Below are 22724 nucleotides of genomic sequence, written 5' to 3'. Positions count from 1 at the left end.
CTAGCCAGTTTAAGTGGTCATAAACATTAAAAAAGAAAACTTTACCAAGGCAAAAAATTATATATAAAAAAAGCAAGCAATCAAGCAAAATGAAAATATTTGGTTTTGTTTGATAATACTGCAATATTTTACTCAACTTTAATTCTAGTTAGGTTTTTATACTATTAGTATTTCTTGAAGACACTCATATCAAACTGGTATTCACCGCAAAGCCGCTGCCCGTCCAGAACATTGCAAGCTCCTTTCTCCAAAGAGCCACCGCAAAGCTTGTGAGAAGAGTACAGGGCACCAAGTAGAGGAGAGCAGGCTGGCCCATCTGCATCAATGCCAAGGCAACGAAGGTCACAAGAAGGCCTATGCCATATGCTGGAAGGAAATAAAACCAGTAAAAAACAGTTGTTCAGATATAGCTCTGCTCAAGAACAACTAAATAATTAGCTAGATGAGCATTCCAACAGGAGCTTTTTTCCAGGTAATACGTAAAACAACATCTCCAGAATTCTTTCAGGCCCCTTTAGACACAAGCATTATACACACAATGTAAATGTGGAACAGTGCTTCACTTGGAGATACCACAGTCTTTCTGTTGATAATAACACGTTGTGAAAGTCATGTGATTGGCCTGGTCAATACTGTGCAACTAAATCACTACACTAAGCAGAGTGTAGAGAAAAACAAACAAATGAAATAGTGTGCTTTATATTGTATTTATTAATTCAACAGATACAATTACTTTGATCATTACAACATGTGTCTCATTTGGCTTGGCTTTGGCTGTTTCTTACTATCCTGCAACACCATTAAGCCAGCTGTATGTTATAATTTGTTACTACTTTCTATTTAATTTCTGCATATCTTCTGCAAAAATTATTAAGTAGAACAGAAGCAGCTAGGATCTCATACTGCAATTATTTTCCAATTACATTTTCAGAACAATGAGGCTAAATCCAACTGAATTTAATTCAGGAACCAGATGACGACAGACATTGAGGTGCTGGAGCATGTCCAAAGAAGAGCAACGAAGCTGGTGAAGCGTCTAGAGAACACCACTTATAAGGAGGGACTGAGGGAACTGGGGTTGTTCCTCTGGAGAGGAGGAAGCTGAAGGGAGACCTATTGTTCTCTACAACTACCTGAAAGGAGGCTGTAGCAAGGCAGGGGTCAGTCTCTCCTCCCAGGTAACAAGCAATAGGACAAGAGGAAATGGCCTCAAGTTGCACCAGGGGAGGTTTAGATTGGATATTAGGAGAAATTTCTTCAGTGAAAGGTTTGTCAAGCATTGGAACAGGCTGCCCAGGGAAGTGGTGGAGTCACCACCCCTGGAGGTGTTTAAAAGACATTTAGATGGTGCTTAGGAACATGGTGTAGTGATGGACTTGGAAGTGTTACATTTACAGTTGGACTCAATGACCTTAAAGGTCCTTTCCAACCTAAATGATTCTATGGTTAGAATACTCAATAACTTTTCATAGTTCTTCAGAAATTTTTTTTTCAGGGCACATTATGTTATTAGTAAAAGTTCCTTATATCTAGTTGAAATGTTTCTTCTTGTGACTTAAGTCTATTGCCTCACATCTTACCCCTGCACACCTGTCAGAAAAGTCTGGCTTTGTCTTTTCTGCATCCTCACATTAGGCAGCTGTGCACAGCAACAGAAGCTCCTCTTTGCCTTCTCTTCTTTCAAAATCATGTGCTCCAGGCCTCAGCCACTTTTATGGCCTCCACTGGATTTACATCCATATGTCAATGTCTGTCTTGCACCAGGGATCCTGGTTAACTCAGCCTTAACTGCCAAACTGAGGGGAATAATTGCTTCTCTCATACTGCTGACTCAGTCTGGCTAACACAGCCCTCTGTGGTTAGTTTTCACTGCTGCAATAGTACACTGTTGGCTCTCCATGGGTACATTTCCCTATCAATTTCTGTAAATGTGTTTGGAAAGTACCAGGTAATACAACAGTTTCATATGACATGTATGACAGGAAATTATTTAAGATTTGGTATGTTGAAACAAAAGCATCTCTAACTCTGCTATAAGTCTCCAAGAATGTAGCTATTTTTTTTTCAAAAGAATTTCTGTAGCAGTTTTTAATGAAAAATGTTCATGTCATTAACTGCAAGCATCTTAAGGCTTTGCTAGCAAAAATAGTTTGTGACAAAGCCAATAGAAATCTCTGAGATCCTATTAATCAGTCATCCCTGGCATGTAACTCTGTGGACTGCACAAACTAAAAAAGAAAGCTGATGGAGAGGTGTTACAGCCATCATAATACAATTAGTTGCATCATAGTTCACGGATTTTTAGAATACACAAAAAGTTAAGAATAAAGTCAACAGAAGATATCCCTGAACCTGAATTATTGTATGCAATAAACTTGAAGATTCAATCAATCAAGAAATCCAAATGAGTAGCTAAGCACGTATAAAGATAGTGTAGATGTGTTATAACGAGACAAACCACAGTAACAAGAAGCTTCCCTTATGTATGACAGGCAAAACAGCTCAGGAAAATGACGTCACATAACTTGGTGATGGAAGGTCTAGCCTCAGAAATACTTTGCTAAAATATTTCTGTTCAGTAATAAAAGGAGAAGAATAGAAATCGCAAACTATATAATATGAGATTGATAGTATGCTTTTAAAGGGAGCAACTCCTATAGGTACTGTGTTTAGGTGCATTGTTATACGTACCTATTGTGCAGGCTACAAAATAGACTCTGGATGACTGCACCTGAATATCAAATCTATGGCAATAGGCCACCAGTAAACCTAGGAAAGGACAAAAACAATTACAACAGGCTTTCAACCCATTCACATGTTAAGATGCACAAACCCATCAAATTATCTAGGAACTTTTAAGGCTTTTTTTCCCTCCCAACACTTACATGGGCAACCTGGTGTTCAAGTACTATGACAGCATCATTCAGGAGGCTGCACAGCTTATAAAACAGTCATATGACAACGCAGGCCCAGTACAATAATAAAGCACTCTAATAGTAAAATTAACATCTACAAATGCACAGTTTCTAGATCTGAAACATCATACCATCCCTAACAAGCAGTTGTAAAAATACAATGTTCACAAGAAGAATATGGGCAAGTTCATCCCTTCCAGCTCCGAGTAAAGACAGTCCAAATTTATAGTTAATGACTATGCCTACTATAGGTAAGGGGGAAGAGGGGACATGGACAGGGATGACAGTTCATTTTTCCCCAAAATACAAGAAAATAGACAAATAACTTCTCAGAAGAACTCTGAAAGCCAGCAAATGCATACTTGTTTTCACCTGCAGTGGTGCCAAGCGTACTTCTACACATTATCTAAAGTCAAATTTGAGAGGTGTGGTACAAACGCTGGATGTTGTGCGACTAAAAATTCTGAAGTTTTGACTGGTCAGGTATGTGTGTACTCAAATCATGTGCAAATGGGTAAATAATTTCCTCTATTAAAGAGGTTTTATACTATAAAATTAGTTGCTAAAACAACTCGAGATTTCTCTACATTTCTTGAAGTCACTGCACGTGAAACCAAACCGTAAAATTAATGTACATTTAGTTTCTTATGGAAAAAGTGAATAGTGCAGGAAAAAAGAACATAAAAGACATACTTACAAACTTACCAAGTTTACAGTAGTCAAATCAAACTTCCCACTTGAAGCAGAAGTACAAGAGGAATAAACTAATACGACAGTGCAACAGGTAAAATTCTTAACATGCTAAACAAGAAATACCTGGAACTAAAATGTCTCCAAATCCTAGGAGAGAAAAAGGCCTGTCGCACAGAGCCAACGGTGAGGAGTTCAGTCGCGGAACTTTCAGGACCATTGGGAGCTTGGAATGAGAGAGACATGTGCCTTATGAAAAAGCTGTTTTCTTTACGTACTGACACCATCTACCAACACTTGTTCCTGTTGTACTGAAACTGCAGACTTCAAAGAGAGCAAACGTATCTTTTTATTAGATTTTAGAACCTTATGTTTAAAATATTTTATTAATATTACAACCAACAAAATGTATTTAAGATAGGAGCGACGAAATACTTCCTAAAAACAAACAGCCAGGACAACTCTGCACGACAGACGTCTCAAACACTATGTTAATTTCAAAGTCCTCACAGGCAACAGGGCATCAACTCTGCTTTAACTGCAGGAACATATAAAAATTCAGGTAAACTGCCACATGAATAAGAAATGATCATTTATATTTCATTCTACTGGTTGCAATAAAAGTCTCCAAAGAGTATTTGGAGAATTTTAAAGAGTGATTTTTCAAATCACTTTAAAGATTCTCCTCAAGTGTTCCTGTTTATTACATAATTTGCAATGTCGAGGCACAGTACGGCAAGGTTCATTGCAAACACATATTCTCTTTAATACAGTACATTAAAGAAACTTTATTTTCTTTTTTTCTTTACTTAAGTTAGTACCAGAATAATTTTATCTACTTATACGATGATTTTTTTTTTTTTTAATACAATTCATGCTGTGCACAAAACTGGAACTAAAGGAGTACTAGAGAAGTACAAAAGACAAGAATGTAAGAAGTTAAAGAAACTAGTATGGATCGTATGGATTGATCCACTTGTAGTTCATCCTGCAAACAACTAGTTTTCTTGACTATTTTCCCATGTGACACCATGACATTCATTGCTGAGGAGACCCAACATCCTTAAATTAACAAAACCAGTTTTCCTACAGATTCAGTTCTCATTTGTTTCCCACACTGTATCTCACTATCTCCTACATCTCACGTACTTGCGTCCTTGAGTCAGCCACATCACGTTGTGCAGCTCTGTGCATACAGCTGGCTGCTGTGAAGTGGTACACAACCACTGAATACAGGCTTCTGTTTTCTTTCTGTCTCCTTTGCCCACAGCCTTAGCTTTTCATAAAGCAATTATCAAAGCAGGGGAGGAGGAGGGGGAAGAGACAGATCGATCATACAAATTTTATCTCTTTAGGTAAAAATGGATATGCTTCATTACCAATAAGTTACATTTATGAATGTGGACCCATGTTTTTGTGAAGCTGAGCTAATCAGCCTCCTTACACTGAAACCCTTTTAAAGCAAGATAAAAGAAGACCAAAGCCATTGTGATGAACCACTAAAAGTCTGCTTTGTCCCCCGTGTTTGGTGTGGATTTCCAGAGAGCTCAGGACTGCTTATTTCCACATAAAATTCTTTTTAGACTGGCATCTCCATTTCAGCTTTTTGGTCTTTGAATTTTAGAGCTGAAAGTGTCATAGTTGGAGTTTAGTGCTGTATTCTCAGACTATATACAGTACCTTTTCATGAGTGGCAGAATCAGACGGGCCTGCAGCCACCTCCACCATTATACTCTCCCCAGTCTAAAGAAAAAAGGGGAAAATTCTAAATCAGTGAAGTCACTCAGCAGGTCTGGGATCGTTCAGGAACACACAGAGAAACAGGTCATTACACTTTGCTCTGTGAGCAGCAGGCACCAGAAAAGTACTTTACTTACCTTTGTTAGAAAAGGTGTGATAAATACAAAGAATACATCATACACAAAAAGAACCAGGAGGAGCAAGGTACAACCCTGAAGGAAGAGACAAGATAATTAGTATTTACATACTATGTATTAGTAAACAGCAAAGAATTAATAATTAGCAACTTCAGACTATTCAAGGTAAAAGCTAACAAGGACTAAAACAAGTCACTCACATATTCTTCTTAATTTCTAAATATTTTCGATAGAGGAGTTGGGTCTTGCATGTACCATATACAAGAAAGTAATTCTTAGACACAAAATTACATGTTAGTCCTTAAAATTCTTTATCATGTAAAATCTGCAAGTGGTGACATTTCAATTTGTTAGTAAATATTAACAAGTTCTGCATTTTCTCTGGAGGATGTTCAGCATAGCTTGAAACAGTATCCACATTACTTTGGCCAAGCTTTCCCTCAAGAGGGAAACAAATTTATAGGTGAAGATAACTTGAAACAGAGTTCAAAAAGCTGCCTAAGTGGCAACTAAGTGACCAATTCTGATTTTTATCTTAGGATATTGCATAAGTTCTGGAAGATTTGAAAAAAAAACACTGGAATGATGCATCAATTGTGTGTCAAATTTGGAAAAACAAACCAAACCAACAAAACCCCCCCACAACCCCAAAAACCAACCCTGGCCCCCAAAAACCCCACAAGTGAGTGTGTAGTGTATGATTTAGTAGTAGTCAACACTCTACAGAACTTTAAGTAACCACACACCATGCAAAACAATTACATGCCACTTACTGGCCGACATTATACACATATGTATTACATCATTCCTTTCCAAGTTATGTATGAATGGAAGCAAGTTTCCAAGCCAACGTTCTCCATTATAAGCAGCTCCTCTGTTCAGCTATACACAGGCAAACATGCTCTTTTTACATCTGTTCAACCTTCATACCTTAAACGTAGGCAGGCGAATAGTTTTCAACATATAAAGACAGAAAGCAATTCCTAAAGCATCTTGCAGAACCCAGGCCCACCTAAAGGAAGAGACGAGTAACAGTTTTGCTGGAAACAATAGGAAAGACAGACCAAGTCTTGTCCTCACTAAGGACCAGTTTGGGACAAACAACTTTATCAGAAGTACTTGCTTGAAATCCACACTGTTGTCAGCACAGACTCACAAATGGGAAGTTGTGCTTGATCAACCTGATAACCTTCTACAATGAAATGGCTGGTTTGGTAGACGAGAAAAGAGCAGTGGGGATATTGTCTGTCTAAACTTCAGTAAGGCTTTGTCCTGGTTTGAGCTGGAACAGAACTAATTCTGTTCGGTGATTTTACTTCCCAGCTAAGTCTCTTCTAAGTAACTGCACTTTCTGAAATCAACAGTGGATTTTTCCGGACAGTGTCTGCTTCTAGTAGTGACAGCACTTGATGTTCATAGTCACTACCAAGGAATGGGATGCAGAAAGGCTCTGGCTTATACTTGCTCCTACAGTCATCAAGGTCACCACTGAATCTTGTGCCCCATGTTGAAATGCTGTAAGTAAAAAGGGTCATAATGAAGTAAAAAGGTCTCACCTGTGGGGAGGAGCAGGCCAGACAGGTGACCCAAACCCGACCAACCAAGCATTCCATTCAATATACATCATCGTCAGTATAAAGCTGAGGGATCACATTTCTTCGATGGCCAGTGTCTGAGGAGGACTCCGTCCGCTCTGTGTGTTGTTAAATCCAGCTCCCTCTGCTGCCGAGTGCAGCCTGGGACTTCCCCAGTGCCAGCCCTGCAGCGTCAGTGGCGACATATCATCAGCGGGGGTTGGGTTCAGTATAGATTTTGTATATATTTCATAATTTTCTTATTTGTATTATTATCTTTTTCTTTTCATTTTTACTGTTTTACTAAAGCTGCTTTGGGTTTCTTTTCCAGCCCTTAAGGGTCTCTATTCCTTCTCCCTTCCCCAGAAACAGGAGGGGAGAGGGGTTAACAGGGAGCATCTAGCATTTGTTTGTGGTCAGTCCAGCCCCAACCCATGACAATTAACTGGCACCCAAGGTGGGTCCCAACCAGGGCTCCAATAAATTACCTGAATAGTTCGAATTCCAGCTCATCTCAGTTGAGAGCTCAGATTTTTTTCTTTGAGAGTGTCAAATGGTTGGAAATTAAAACAGCTCACATCACGATGGGGTTGCTAAGCAAAATACTACGTTGTCTCTTGTTTGAGTTTGGTTCAGAGTTAAGTGCTACAATGCTGCCTTACCTTCCGTACGCATTGTGTGACTTTACTCACTGTTAGTGTTTATTTGCAGGCTATCCTTTCTGGGCACTGGGCAAAAGCCACTGCTGTGCTATGGTCCTTATTACTGATCTGTGCTGTGATACATCAGGTAACGAGTTTACCTGGGTCCTTTGGGTGCCACATAGTGGATTTTGTTACTAATTACACTTCCAGTTTCACCTTGGGAAATTATACTGCTCCCTTTTATGCCAAGCTGATTCCATCAGATTGTGAAGGTTTCATATATGGTTATTACTATCAACATATCATGATTTTATATATCATGCTTTTATCATAGACTCTTCTGAAGGCATGCTGTCTGATCAAATATTGGTACAGGTATAGGTGTTACTCAACCACCTTTTTGATAAAGGTCACTGCAGCTACTCAGACCCCATGAGCCTTTGCAACATGCACTGCAGCGACTCAGACCCTGCGGGTCCCCACAACGAGCACTGCCACTATCCAACCCGCACAACAAGCACCACAGCTATACAGACAGCTACAAAGGCCACTCCCACTCAGTCTACAGTGGTAGAAGTCAGGGGTTTTTTTTGTGGTGTGTTTTTTTGTGTGTGTGTTTTTTTTCTTTTCCCCCACTAAGTCAGATCACTCACTGAAGCATGAGGAAGATGCCGACAAGGGTCCTTCTCAAAGAGATCTGGGAGAGGGTCCTGCTTGAGCAGAACCATCGGAGGTAGAGGAGTCAGAATCACAAGTAAGGGATAAGGCCCGTGACTGGGGAAAAAACACCTTAAAGAGTCAGATTGCCCAGTGACAGATGGCGAAGATTTGGACGAGGGTCCTTCTAAAGCAAAATCATTGGAGGGGGAGGAGTCAGAAAGAATGGCAATCAAACCCTTTTCTAGGAAGGCTTTGCATAATGTGAATAAGGACTTTAGCCATCATGAAGGTGAGACACTTACCAACTGGTTGCTCCAATGCTGAGATAATGGGGCCTATACCACAGACTTGGTTGGTAGAGAAGCTAGGCAGTTGGGATCCCTGGCCAAAACCAGAGGCATTGACAAGGCACTTCAGAGAGAAAAACACTCTCAGCCTCTGGAGATGACTCTTGTCAGCTGTAAAGAGCAGGTGTCCCTTCAAGGACAATACTGAATGCTGCCCGAACAAATGGACCAACATGGAAAAAGGTATTAAGTACCTGAGAGAATCAGCTGTGCAAGAGGTGATCGACAGTGACTGGCAAGTAATTGTAGACCTTCATGAACTGCCATGTCAGCAACCTATGTTAAAGTAGTTTGTGCAGAGTGCACCATCGATATATTCCCACACATTGTCAACACTGGTCTGGGGAGGAGGTGTTGAGACACTAACTGTGAATGAGGTGGCTAACAAAGTATGACCATATGAAGACAGTCTCTCTTGCCCCCTACAGGCCTGCATCTCAGCCGTGGCTAAGGAAACAGCTAAGTTGCAAAACTGTAGGATAAACTGTCTCAGAGGGAGAAAAGATCCCATTCTTCCCCTGAAGAGACCTGTGTTGGAGACATTAGGAGAAGATGCTCTCCTATGAGACTGCCTGAAGAGGAATGGTACATGTCACAAGGTTGCCTGTGGTCTCTCTCGCGTGAGTATGGAGAGGACATGAGTAAATGGGATTGAAAACCTACCTCTGCCCTACAGGCCCAAGTGTGTAAATTACAATGTAAAACAACTAAAAGAAAGTTTTTCCAGAAGGAGGGTTGCTCTGGTCAACAGTAAGCAGTTCTCTGGTCCAAATGTAAGGGGAATGAAAGTGTAATCCATGTAGTCCACTCAAACTCTGTAAAGCTTGTAAACCCTGCAAACAAAACCCTTTTTGTTAATAGCGGGTCTTATGCTAAAAACCAGAGGGGCCCTGCATCCAGCCAGATGGAGGACAGGGACAGAGTTTATTGGACTATGTGGCAACACTGTACTCTAGAGAGAATCGAGTTGGACAATGGGACGCATTTCAAAAACAATCTTATAGACAGCTAGGCCAAAGAACATGGTATTGAGTGGGTATATCATATTCCCTACCATGTACCAGCCTCCAAAAAACCTGAACGGTACAGTGGACTATTAAACCTACTCTGAAAGCAATTGGTGGCAGAACTTTTAAAAATCAGGACAAGCATTTAGCACAAGCCACCTGGCTTGTTAACACCATAGGATCTATCAGTTGAGTGGTCCTGCCCAATCTGACCTTTTACATACAGCAGAAGGGTATAAAGTCCCTGTGGTGTGTGAAAGGAATTTGTTGGGGAAAACTGTGTGGGTATTTCCCGTTTCAGGCAAAGGCAAACCCATTTGTGGTGTTGCTTTCGCTCAAGGACCTGGATATACTTGGTGGGTTATGATAAAGGATGGCGAAGTCCAATGTGTACCTCAAGGTGATCTAACTCTGGGTGAGAATATTGACTCTGATCTGTATGATGTTAACTGCTACATAATACCAACAGTATTCAATAAGTGTCTTTCAGGACAACATAGTGGAGATGATTGGAGCTAGCCTCGCTGAGTGACATCCTGTAACTTCCTCAAAGTGGACTTGCAACCTGTGGGCACGAACCACAACAAATGTCATACCATCTTCCTGCCCTGAGAGACTGATGGAAAGATGGAAACCCACAATAATGAACTAAATGTACTTAGACTTTGTGCAAAAAAGAAATCATAAGCTAGTGATGGGTATAATGTAAATGGTATGGAATAAGGGGTGGAAATTCATCTGTCAAGGTTTGAGGCTGGGCTGACCACCAACAAATGACAGATGCTCTCTCTTACCCCTCTCCCTTCCCAGAAGAGGGAGAGGGAAGGAATAAGGCAGAGAGACTTTACAGGTTGGAAAAGCAAACTAAGACAGCTTTAACAGAACAACAATACAAGTAAGAAAATAATGAAATATATACAAATATATACAAAACCAATACTGAACCCAACACGCCTGATGACCCTATGTCACCACTGACACTGCAGGGCTGGCACTGGGGAAGTCAAAGAAAAGGACTTTAACCCTTGTGATCCCTCAGGGGAATTTATACTGAATATGATGGATCTGGAATGGAATACTTAGCTCGTCAGTTTTGGATCACCTGTCCGGTTTGCTCCTCCCTGCAGGTGCGACCTTTTTACTTCATTAGGGCCCCTTTCACTTACGGCACTTCAGGATGAAGTTCAAGATTTAGCAGTGACCTTGGTAAACAGTAACAGGTGTTCAAGGCACAAGCAAGACATCTTTGGCACCATCACCATAAACACAAGCCAACATTTCAGTTCTAACACAGAATCCCTGATAGAGGGATCAAGAAGATGAACATATCATGGATATATGGGGAAACTGGAGCATCTGGGAGTGAGGTAAGGGGTAAAAAACCCCAACCAACCAACCAACAAAACCCAAAAACCCCACCCAACAAAATACTCTAACAAAAGTGGTAAGAATGTGCTATTATTAGGTACAGCAGCAATACTGGACATAGACAATTATTTAGTTTCTCTCAACTGTCAGGTGTGATTAAAGATCTGAAAATTTCACAGATCTTAGTCTCTCTGAGCAAATGCACATGCAGATCATGAAGAAAGAAGTTAGATAACTCATGTCCAACTTTCAATACTACTTCTGAAAAGCTGTCTTAAGCCAAAGAGATCAGAATACGGACTGGGACTAAGAGAAATTCAAGCTTAACAAGAGACAGTTTTCTGTAACTTAAACCAGCAAGACAAAGATGAAGTACATCAGAAACAACTAAGCATTTCTGCCAAAGTCTCTAGTTTCTTTCCTGTCACTCCTACATTCTGGGTAAGTTTGGGCTTCTACAGATGCCAGTTGCTTATGCTATAAAGTGTATTACAATTTCTAGCACAGAAACTAAAATATACACTCACTGATCTTCGTTTCTGAAGATTCCCCAGACTACGCTGACAGAGATACAAAATACCGCCAATAGCAACATCCGGACCTGCGGACGCTTGTGAAAATAAGGCAAGTTGTTGTCTGGGATTCTGAAAATGAAACACACCAAAGCTACAGTTGGCTATGTAGTTACCCGCTCCCTTTATAAACATTTTGAAGTATGAAACCACCTTGTAAATCCAGCTACCCAAAACTATGAAAAATTAATTTTGCCAATTAAAAATTTAGAAGTTGCCACATACCTACACTTTCCCAAGGGGAATCTTCTTACGAAGGGAGACAGACAACTATAAAGACCAATTGAGGCAGCCAGGCAGAATATTCCTATGATAACATAGACTGAGGAAGAAAAAAAAAAAAAGTAGTAAGTCCAAGTAGGATCAGGTAAGAGACGCCTTTTTCAGCATCCCAGCTGAATAATGAACAGACAATCCAAAAGCTTGAATGAGAAATAAGCCTTACAGTTCACAGGTGACAGTTAAATTCAGAGACTTCAAATGATTGTTGATTAGATTTATGCTCTTTAAGTACCTAATTCTGGCTTATTTTACTCAGGTGTATTTTATGCAATAACTACTTCAACAAATCAACCCCCCTGTGCTAATATTATTAAAGTCAGTCATTAAATCATAAGCCTAAAAGGCAATTTATCGTGAAGTGTTTTCCTCATTATGAGTTTGTGTGAGCATTATAAAGGAACTCTTAAAATCACCCAGTAGCAAAATGAATGAATACAGATGCGATGTGTCTTTCATAACTTCCTCAGAAATATGAGGATAGGGGTTCCAGTGCATTAGGCTCTCATGTTCTTGTGCCAATCAGTTTGATAACTGATCAGTAGAAACTTATCTTTATAAAGATAAAAAGATTGAACTGAATCCCATAACTTAACTTCAAATTGAACAATAACAGAAAGACAAGTATAGGTTTGAGAACACCTTTGAGAGAAATAAAAGGTGGAAGACATTAAGACTGTATCTACTTAATAGACTTCAACATTTGAAAGAAGCTCTGTGATCACCTAATCCAACCTCACTAAAAGCAGGTATAGAAATCTACTTGGTGCATTTTCTTACAGGGTTTTAAATCATATTGGGATGAAGAAACATGGCAGAAGACAGCTGTTTCATAATTATTTTATGTATCAATACAAATACAACTTTAAGAGTACCTAAGTGATCATAGAAGAAATAAAGGAGGACCAGCATTGAGCAGCACATCACTACAAATACACAGATCATTATTGGAGTCACATCGACTGTTTCATCGTCATGTTTCTCTGCCCCATCATCACGCTTGTGCTTCATGTACCGCCTGAAAGAGTAACATGTCTACAATCAGTCCATTCCTTCTGCCACAAAATACAAAAGGGCACTGAATCTTCAGCAAGGACTACATGGGGTTGGAAAACATGACATGACACCAATGCCTGCACTGATTTTCACTCAAGTCAGTGGAAGTCCACATTTTACATGGATGTATGAACATCAAGAGTACTATTTTTCACTCACTAAAAACTCAACAGAATCCTGAAAATTACCACAGGATAATTCGCTGACTTCAGAAGGAATCCTCAAGTCAATCTGTGTACATAAGGCAAGTGTTAGAAATAAGTGTGGCACAGACTACCTTCTCCCCCCAACTCCACTTACTGTCAAAAAGTAACCATAAAATTTCAATAAAGGATTCATAATAAACACACTATATGTTAGCCATCTAATCAGTTTGTTTTGCACTGTATTTGTAAAAACTTTTTTTTTTTTTTTTTTTTTTTTTAATACAAGAGATTTTTATGGTGAATTTTTGCAAAAGCCCAAACATGAAGCCTATTACTATCAAATTTTCCTTCTGAGCTTTTCAAGTGTTTGGCTTTTTGACAAGGCAAAATACTAAAACCACCTCTATATGCAAATTACACTCTAATAATTTCACACAGTGACCAAGCCCATACAAGGCTCAGGGCCTTTCAAACATCACATCAGCATCTTCCCACTCTGGTTACACAGACAGTCTCCACACCCCATTAGCAGAGGTACCAGGTGATCTTTAGATAAATACCATGGGTTGTCTTTTTTTTTCCTGTGAAAAATACAAAGCCTGAGATACAACATTCCAATTACTCACTTTTTCACATCTCTGCTTCCTGCCCAGTAGCCTCCAATTGCAACAGTCCCCACGGCCATGACAAATATAATCACCATGTTATAATCTAGCACAGGCTCGTTTGGTGCATACATTGCCCCTTTCACCGAGCTGCCGAAACTCTGCAGAGGTAAGTACAAGTTATGAAGAACTTCAAAAAGCTACTTTAGCAAAGGTTCAGTTGTTTAGTTTTCACTAAGCAACCTCAGAATCCAGCTTTATTATTAATACTTAAGAGCAATCTATTGGCTCTACTTTTAGTGATTTTTATTTCTAGCACCAGGCTCCATTTTGATTTCATTCTGAAGATGAGAACCTCCCAAGAGATTTGCATCTTTTTTTCCAAGACATAACGCGATCTTCACAAGTAAAACTCCCTACAGATGCAAAGCTCTTAAGATGGACTTCAAATAGTGTTGAGCAGTGACTCATTTAAATGAGATAATATAAATCACAGCATTTAGCATCAAGTTTACCTTGCCAATATCTAACATATCAGTATAGCTGAGCAGAGCCACAGGAATATCAATCTCTTCATACTGACTCCTGTTACCCCCAGGAGGAACCTGAAAGACAGTTCAGACCAGACAAGAATATATTCAATTCTGCAATACTTCTACGACTTCAAATGGGTTAAAGTTGCAAGTTCTGTTTCTGTTAATTTGGAAAATATTCTAGAAAGGGACACAATGACAGCAGAAACTCAAAGTGAAAACGTATGCCTGCTTCCAGTAAAACAAAAGTCATTAAAGAGTAACAGCAAAACGCACCAACCAAACTTCAAGTAGTACCTTTTGCACATCAGGGTCATGGTTTTATGACTGATGTGTGCCTCTAGCATTGACTACAGTATTCAGAACTACTAATCTTATAAAACATACACTAGTGATGCTCCAGCTGAATCTAAAGCGCTAGATTGACTGTGCACTAGATCTCCCTGAAGGCAGCAGTACGATTCCCCCTTTGATTCCTGTATTTCATATGACCTAAGGGTAATTCTGAGCCTTTGACTTCAATGTTACGTGGGCTCTGTGCAGCACTCTTCCTACTTCAATGAGCACATCCTCTTGTTTCATTAATCCTTCCTTCAGGTGTAGTATTTCCACATAGCTATGCAATATATGTACACACATAAACACACACATATGTATTATTTATGCTAAAGACGAGCATCAAATGCCAGCAATGAGCACTGAAGACAAAACAATATCTATACATCAGAGGAGTATCAGCAATATAGAAAGACAGAAAGACACCTACCAGTCTCTCTCTACTAATAATCAGCAGCCCACGGGCTCCATTTATCTGAGCAAGCCTCACTTTCTCATAGAAGGTGCAATTCCCTCGCATCACCATGGGGATTTGATTATTAAATCCTCCATCAGGTACGTCAGAAGGAGAACACAAAACAGATGCTGTCTGATCCTGCAGTTGCAAGAGTGACTGAAAAGAAAGAAATCGGCTAAATACACATATAAAAAATAAAATTATAAAAGAAGTCAAGCGCAGAAACCACAATGTTTCTAAAGGGTAATTTAGAACTTCCAAGTAATGGAGTGATAAAAGTATTCTCAGAGAATCTTGAAAACCAAAACATTGCTGCCCTCCCTACTATGTAGGGTCCTGCCTTGCTTCACCTTATTGTAGAGAATTTTGCTGGTAATAAAATATATCTGCACTTGCATTTGTTTTCTTCATCACTGTTGCTGTTCCAATGCATGCATCCAGGATGTTGGAGAAGAGCAAAGTGTTATAACTGCTGGGCTGGCACAGGGGGCAGGCTGAGATGATGCAGGGTATGAACAGCTAGAAACATGCACACAGGCTGGGGTAGAGTACAAAAGCATAGACAGCAAAAATTTTGAAATCAACCATACCCAGTTAGCTGAGATTTTGGAACCTAAGCACCTGGATACTAGATTCTAAGTGGCTTCTCTCACTGCTTGCCTGCCTCAGTTTCTTAGTTTTGGTCCTCCTCAGACCCCAAGACTCTGGTATGTTTACACAGGGACAGCCCAAAAACCCTTCAAGGTTTGTGAAGTAACACTGGCAAAAATTGTTCCTTGCAAAACCTAAACAACAATGAGCATCTTTGGCCAGTTCTATTTGCAAGTCACTTGAAAAATGCAATTAGCACAGTTCACACCAAGAACCAATGATTTGGTAGGTAACAGAAGCAGGTCACAGCCCCATTTTCGCTAGGAGTTGAGCTGTTATGTTTGAAAAGTGTCAGGGTAAAGATTTAACCAGAAAAGCTGACACATGTAACACTTTGTATTAGAAATCCACAGGTACATGATACAATACCAAATACCTGTATAACTGACTACTGTTTTAGGAGCGAAAGGTAAGGGTCGAGCTGTCAGTAGCTCCAAGCTTATTCAGGAAATTGCTGTCTCCAACCTCATTCCTACTTTAGAGACAGTGGAATGTCCCTACAGGCGTCCCTACACACACTTCCTGGTTGCCCAGGGTTCAGGAAGGCTTATCAGCTCTGCCAGAGCACAACACAAATGCAGAGCAAGCTCAGGTTGATTCACTGTATCGCTTCAGTTCATAAATTGTACTGCTGGAGTACTAGAGGGAAGGAGGAGGGAGAATGTGAAAGAAGGGAAAGGCAGAGGGAAAGCTGAGGAAGGAAACAGGGAAACAGGCAAGGGATATAGCATAGGCAATCCAAGTGCTCTGTGGAAGGCAGATCAGAACCCAAGCGCTTCAGTTTCAGGTAAGTGCAAGCTATTCTGGACTATATTAGCTCCTGCAGAGCTACTGAAATACACCTCCAGTGAATTTTCACAAGTCTGGTTGTTATAATCAGGTCTCAATTTTGAATAGCTAATTACTTTTCATTGATAATTAATGGCTTTTAATGAACAACTAATGTCTTATATTTAATAATTTCTGATTCAATTAATTTACACGATAGTAAGAAATTCAATTAATTTACATTATGGTAAGAAATATACAAAACCTCAGTTATGCTCAGAGACAGCAGATGCAGGCCTTACAAAGATGGCCAAAGCTAGAGCTGCTGCGGATTGTGAAATTGTGCAGAACACAGCACGGGGAGGCAGGGATACAGGTACAAGGGGTGAAATAGTACATTCTCAGCAAGTTATCTTGTGATGAAACCATAGAAACAAAGGAATGTTGCTGTAAAGACTCTCACATCCTCGCCACCCTAATTTGTATATCAGAGATTTTGATCAGTAGAATAACCAATTATTATATTAGTATAGGAATATTAATAAATTTATACAATAGGATGGACCAATCATTGCAAATGTCAAAATTAATAGCGGGCATAACATGCATGCTTATGTTAAAATATGTTAAAGATCGTGACTTTGCAGAAAAAGGATACAAAAAATGTCCCCAATTAGTAGCTCATTCAAAGTGCATTTGTTGATTTCATCATTCAGTGACAGTAACATTTTCTCATGGAATAGAGTGAAGAAGTGACTCAATTCTCAGCTCATACAGCTTTGGGTAATGCAGTAAAAGCTTGGCAGTTTGTGACTATTTATTCCCAGGCTTGACAGAACTATGAACCACTCAGAAAGCACCACAGGTCACAGGTCAGTATATTAGCAAGGCCACGTGGTATCTTTCTGTATCGCACTGACATACAAAAACTCCTTTCCAACCACAGGTAAGCGCCATTTTCATTTAATTGATCATGTTGTGCAAGAGGAAGATTTTAGTTTTGAACCAGAAATAGTCATTACCTCGGCATGCTGCTGGAAAAGAATATTGCCATCGTAGCACTGCATAGGGGGAACTTAAACAGATGAAAGGATTTTCTAAATAGAGCAAAGTAGTTGCTTCAAATTCTACTAATCCAAGTCAGAAATTAGAAGTTTCCCTGCAACAAAGGCATTTTTAAATACATTCTTCTGTCATAGCTTGGCTAGATACTTACAGCTTTACCCAGATCATGTGGCAAATGGGCCCACTGAGAGTTGAAGAGGATACAGTAGTCTTTTCCTTTGCTGCTCCCCTTCTCTGAAAGGACATGTACCATCCCATACTCACAGTACACCTGAAAATGTAACAAAAACTTCACTACAAGAATTTTAGGTCACATGAAATAGCAGAAGTGATGGGTGTAACTTGCTGTTGACTAGCCTGCTTCGTATTTTAAACGGAAAGATTCTACAAAGTAGCTGTACAGGGAGTACAGTGGAATTTGTTATTATTTCCACCATATTTCAAAAAAGACTTCAGATACATTAGGGAGATTCCCTCTGTCACAGCAGCTGGTCAAAGAATCAAATGAGACCTCACTGGATGTGTGTTGGTTTTTTTTGTTGTTGTTGTTGTGTTTTTGTTTTTTTTTTTTTTAAAAAAACCCAACATTAAAAAAATGAAGCAACCCCAAACACCACAGCTAGAATGATGCATGTATATAACCAGAGAAATAAAGAAGCTCGCCTACTGCAGAACAGGCAAGAGAGCTAGAATAAGAGGACTGGCCCCTACCCACTCCTGAAAGTACAGCCTGAGGAAGTGACCAATTCCAGATTCATACTGCTCCAAAACTCAGCCTTGGACACTTTTGCTGTAGGTCTGACAAAACCCCACAGCATCATCGGCTCTCTTTTGACGCCCTAGGTAGCACACGGAGATTCTCATGACTACATATTGCATATACTTTTCACCGCTTCAGCGACCAGTAGTCACTGCTGTCAAAACGCCAACAATATTTGCTACAAGTAGTGAAGATCACATATCTAAGAGTTATAATGCCAGGCCTGTACTGGGTCTGGCTGGGACCGAGTTAATTTTCTTCATAGCAGCTGGTATGGTGCTATGTTTTAGATTTGTGACCAAAACAATGCTGATAAACTAATGTTTTAACTATTGCTGAACAGTGTTTGCGCAGTGTCAAAGCTGCCTCTGTTTCTCAGCCTGGCTTCAGGTTGGAGCTACATCAGCCTTCACTGCAGCTGCCTCTGCCCTGGGAGCAGCCCATGACAGCACGAATAATCCTAGTTGACTTAATCATAGAAACGACACAATTCTGAAGAACTCCAGGAAACTGAAGTAACAGAACTCAGATCCTGTAGGACTGTGGAGAAAGAGAACAAGGACTGCAGAGAAAAGTAAACATAGGAACATGCAGCAAATAGACCAGTTTAAGGCATCTTCTCAGTTGTGACACACTGTATGTGGTCTGTTTATTCAGATCAGTGTTCTAATCCCGTCTAACTGCGAGTGGTCCTTTTAACACAAGTATTTTCAGCTTCCCATCCTTGCAAAACAATACATAGCAAACATAGTAACTTCCTCATTATTTTGGCTACGTCAGATTGTACCAGGACATTTCCCACCAAAATTGAAAGACTTGGGGGCTAGCACAGTGTGACGGGTCATCACAGGCCGGTATTAGCAAACACTTCCTTATTACAGTTAATCACCAATCTTCTTATTCTTCATGATGAGCTCTGTACTTTTGAATGTTTCCTCCCCTCCTTCCCTTCCCAGAGTATAGTGACACAATCTTGTGAGTACCAGATATATTCCTCATCTTCCACCCAAAAAGCCAAACCAAAACCGCTTACAAGACCATACGTAGAACCTGCAAAAGTAAGTATTTTTGTGGAGTGGATGCAGTTGTCTGCTGGAATACCAAGTCCTAGTAGGTATTTACCCAGACAACCAGAAACCAGGACAAAAACCAAAGCAACTGCGGAAGTATGTACAACTTCCCTACCACTACTGGTGGTTTTATCTGACTTTAATTTGTGGTAACTTCATTCTCATTAACTGAGCCAAAATAACTGTAAATCCCTCAGAAACGGTTGAAGAAACACAAAGTATGTAACGAGATCTACTGTTACTGCACTTGCAGTCTAAGGGCTCTGATGCAAATCCTCCTTCCCATTTCTAAGTGGCAAACGGGAATCTCACCTTATTGCACTCTCTGACAACAGGGTCTCTTCCCTGCTGGAACAAGGCAGCATGCAGAATTGAATTTTAACAGTGCCCAAGTCACCATTAAGTTCTACGGGACACTTCAATGCTCTTCGGGGCAGTAACAATTGGGTTCCAGGCACTGTCTTAGGAGCAGTGTCAGGCACACCCCCACTAATTGTAAAAGTGTAAGCTTAAGAACTCTTTCCTTCATGCAAAATACTGAACATCAGCTCCTTGGTACCAGGCCTGCTCACTGGCAGTCTGTGACCCATCTGGTCAGGTCTGAACACCACCACATTAAGAATTCAATTTAAGATTAAGATCAGACCATTGCACAGTTGCTGCAGAAAGCTTTAAATGCTTCAGATAAAAAAAAGTTCAGATACAAAAGAAATGCTCAGAAAGCAGGACAAAACCTAACTTTTGAGGGTTGTTGTGGTGTTTTTTTTTGTTGTTGTCATTTTTTTTTTTTTCCTTTTAATTCAATTATACAAATCCAGATCAATGCTTCTTTTTGAAGGAGGAGGGTCTTGCTGATCTTTAACACTGCTTCAGAGCCTTACAGTCTTCTAATAGGGCAACTTCAATTTTTAAGTAGTGCTGTCTGGTAATAGACTATAAAAATGCAATGCTGAGAGCAAATGCAAGTTATATCTGTACTTTAGTTTCATATGAGCTATTAGAAAGTCAGGAAAAAACTGACCACACATTTTGATCATTTGGTCATAATGGAGCATTCTTAAAATACTATTTTAGCCCAGTGATTTGGGAACCCAGTGCTTCGGAATACCAAACACTGTGAATGTAACTGGACTATTCCTATTACAGTTTCTGTGTTCCAAGAGCATTTGCCTCCTATTGTAAGGGGAAGTTTCTCCATTTTATTCGTATTTTAATAATCTCAATAATCCTTACTAGCACTTTGAAATTTGTTTTTCAAAAAAAATAAAGTATCTGAAATGCAAACAATAACTGACTTGTCTCTCACTGTACCTAGTCACACAATTTGTTTCTGGTGGAATGCCGACCATTCATTAGTGACCCCAGGACACAGGATGAGCAGAGACCATCAGTTCACCACCACCACCAGCAGGTGGTGGTTCAGGAAAACACATCCCACACAACCCCCCAAACCAAAACCCCCTCCTGCATAACTATCTTATCTACCATCCCCCTTCATGTCTTACTGTCCTCTACCCACAGACCCAACTCCTCCTCCTTCCATTCTTCCTTGTCTCTCTCTCTCCTTCTCAGCACTCAAACAAAACTGAAGTAATTGACTGAAGACACGTTTAATTGCTGTGTTGCTCAGATTTAGTTTTCCCCAAACAAATCCCTTTGTGCGCACCAGAACTGATGAAACCTTATTCCAGACAGAAACACAGTGCGATATCCCCAACCACTGCTGCTACTGAATTAGGCCGAAAGTCGTGACAGACTAATCTGTCAACATCTAGTTTAACATTTATAAGCTAAACAGACTAATGATTTGATAATCATGCAGTCACACTCTTACAACGAGATCTTACACATTTGTTTCTCCAGGTAGCAGCTGAGAAACAAGATGCTACAGATGACTGGAGGCAGCAGCAAAGTTGCGTCTTAACACGTTTGTTGAAAAAACCATTAAAATAATCCACTATTCTCATTCCTCTATTTCAAACCCCACTACACAGAAGTTACCCTGCCCCCCTAGGAGATACTCAGGGTAAAAAGATGCTTTTTGGAACACTTCAAAGCATCATCCTTTAAACATAAACATTCTCCACACTACCTAGAAGATAAGTGATGCCACTGCTGCAAGATGTCAGCAAAGCAGGAAAGAAACATCATCCTAAAAATATACAGGAGACAGAGCTTTATATTTAGCTCTTTTGTATATAATTGGTCTTCAATTACTCATGCACCAACTTTTTCCTTTTTTTAAAACATTAGTGTTCATTAAATGCTCTAAAATCTATCACATTTGTCCTGAAGTGTGCTGGGCATGGCAGATTACACTGTTTATTTCAGAGCAGATTAAAGCCACTTGAGCAAAGTGCAAGTTTACAAGACACAGCTATTTCTGGAGGAAGAGAAACACATACATGTGCGTACATGGCAAGGAAAAAACGTCTTTAGCAAAAAACTCCAACTACTTGCCACGGTGGGCTTTCTAATTCGTATCTCAGCTATCCAACCACAGCACCTAAAACCCTTTCAACAAAAGGAAGAAGTATTGAAAAATAACTCATTATTATTACCTTGTATTTTACTTTCAAGAGTAACAAGCCACAGAGATCCAAATACAGACATGGACAAAAGACAGAACAAAAGTGTTTCCTGCTTCTTGTTACAGGATCTGAATGGGCCTAAAAAAAAATACCAAACCAAAATCCCACCACCACCAAGTAGCTCAGTTTTGAATATTACACGTACAACTGCCTTCAAAATCTTCAGGCAGTTTTGCAGGAGCTAGCTACCTGTAATTGAATGCTTTGTGCATTTGAGAAACAAGCAACCTGCAGAGTTAAAATTTTTACATTTATAAGATATAAGCCACACATCTTTAAAACAACAGAATAAGCACAGGGTATGTTGCTACATTTCCATCTAGATAACCATTACTGGAACCCAGTAATAAGCCCCAAACAGCACACTGAAGACAGTAATACACAATTATGCTTTCTGAGCAACTTAATGGATTTTCTTCGAAGAAATATTAAAGGATTAAAAGGTTTGTAATGTGAAGTGCTCAAAACATTTTAGAAGCTCTGTGGTTTTGAGTGCCAAAAGGCAAGTAAAAAAATCAGGGATGAGATGAATTAAAGGGAATATGATCAGGGCTAAAAGTAGAAGAGGGTGTACAGAGTTTTAGAAAGTCCATGGAGAATGGAGGCGTGAAGAATGTGGATTAACAGAGGGTTTTACAAAGCGATTATCACTTCGCATCAAAGCATAGTTCTGAAGCCTGTTAACACCCACTACAAGTTTGTTCTTACCCTCCCACCTAAGCAGGCCACAGGCATCAGTTTCTTCTTTCAGTA

At 39.8% G+C, this 22724-nt stretch overlaps 1 protein-coding gene across 1 annotated transcript in view; it reads right to left on the bottom strand.

Moving 5' to 3' along the window:
* The window catches only part of SPPL2B (signal peptide peptidase like 2B), a 29571-nt gene that overhangs the window by 3093 nt on the left and 3754 nt on the right, over positions 1–22724 (bottom strand). Inside the window, exons 2-14 of the mRNA XM_086477345.1 lie at positions 17702–17821; positions 15040–15222; positions 14256–14345; positions 13762–13901; positions 12809–12951; positions 11880–11976; positions 11610–11726; positions 6413–6494; positions 5483–5557; positions 5286–5348; positions 3732–3831; positions 2692–2769; positions 206–366 (exon numbers count right to left, since the gene is read on the bottom strand). Coding sequence (XP_086333471.1) covers positions 206–366; positions 2692–2769; positions 3732–3831; positions 5286–5348; positions 5483–5557; positions 6413–6494; positions 11610–11726; positions 11880–11976; positions 12809–12951; positions 13762–13901; positions 14256–14345; positions 15040–15222; positions 17702–17821 — 1449 coding nt within the window. The remainder of the gene's footprint in view (positions 1–205; positions 367–2691; positions 2770–3731; positions 3832–5285; positions 5349–5482; positions 5558–6412; positions 6495–11609; positions 11727–11879; positions 11977–12808; positions 12952–13761; positions 13902–14255; positions 14346–15039; positions 15223–17701; positions 17822–22724) is intronic.

This window comes from Leptosomus discolor, chromosome 24, assembly GCF_034619465.1.
Source record: "Leptosomus discolor isolate bLepDis1 chromosome 24, bLepDis1.hap2, whole genome shotgun sequence".
Taxonomy (NCBI): Eukaryota; Metazoa; Chordata; class Aves; order Leptosomiformes; family Leptosomidae; genus Leptosomus; species Leptosomus discolor.
The sequence above is the reverse complement of the archived record's forward strand: the minus strand, read 5'-3'. Positions and strand labels throughout refer to the sequence as shown.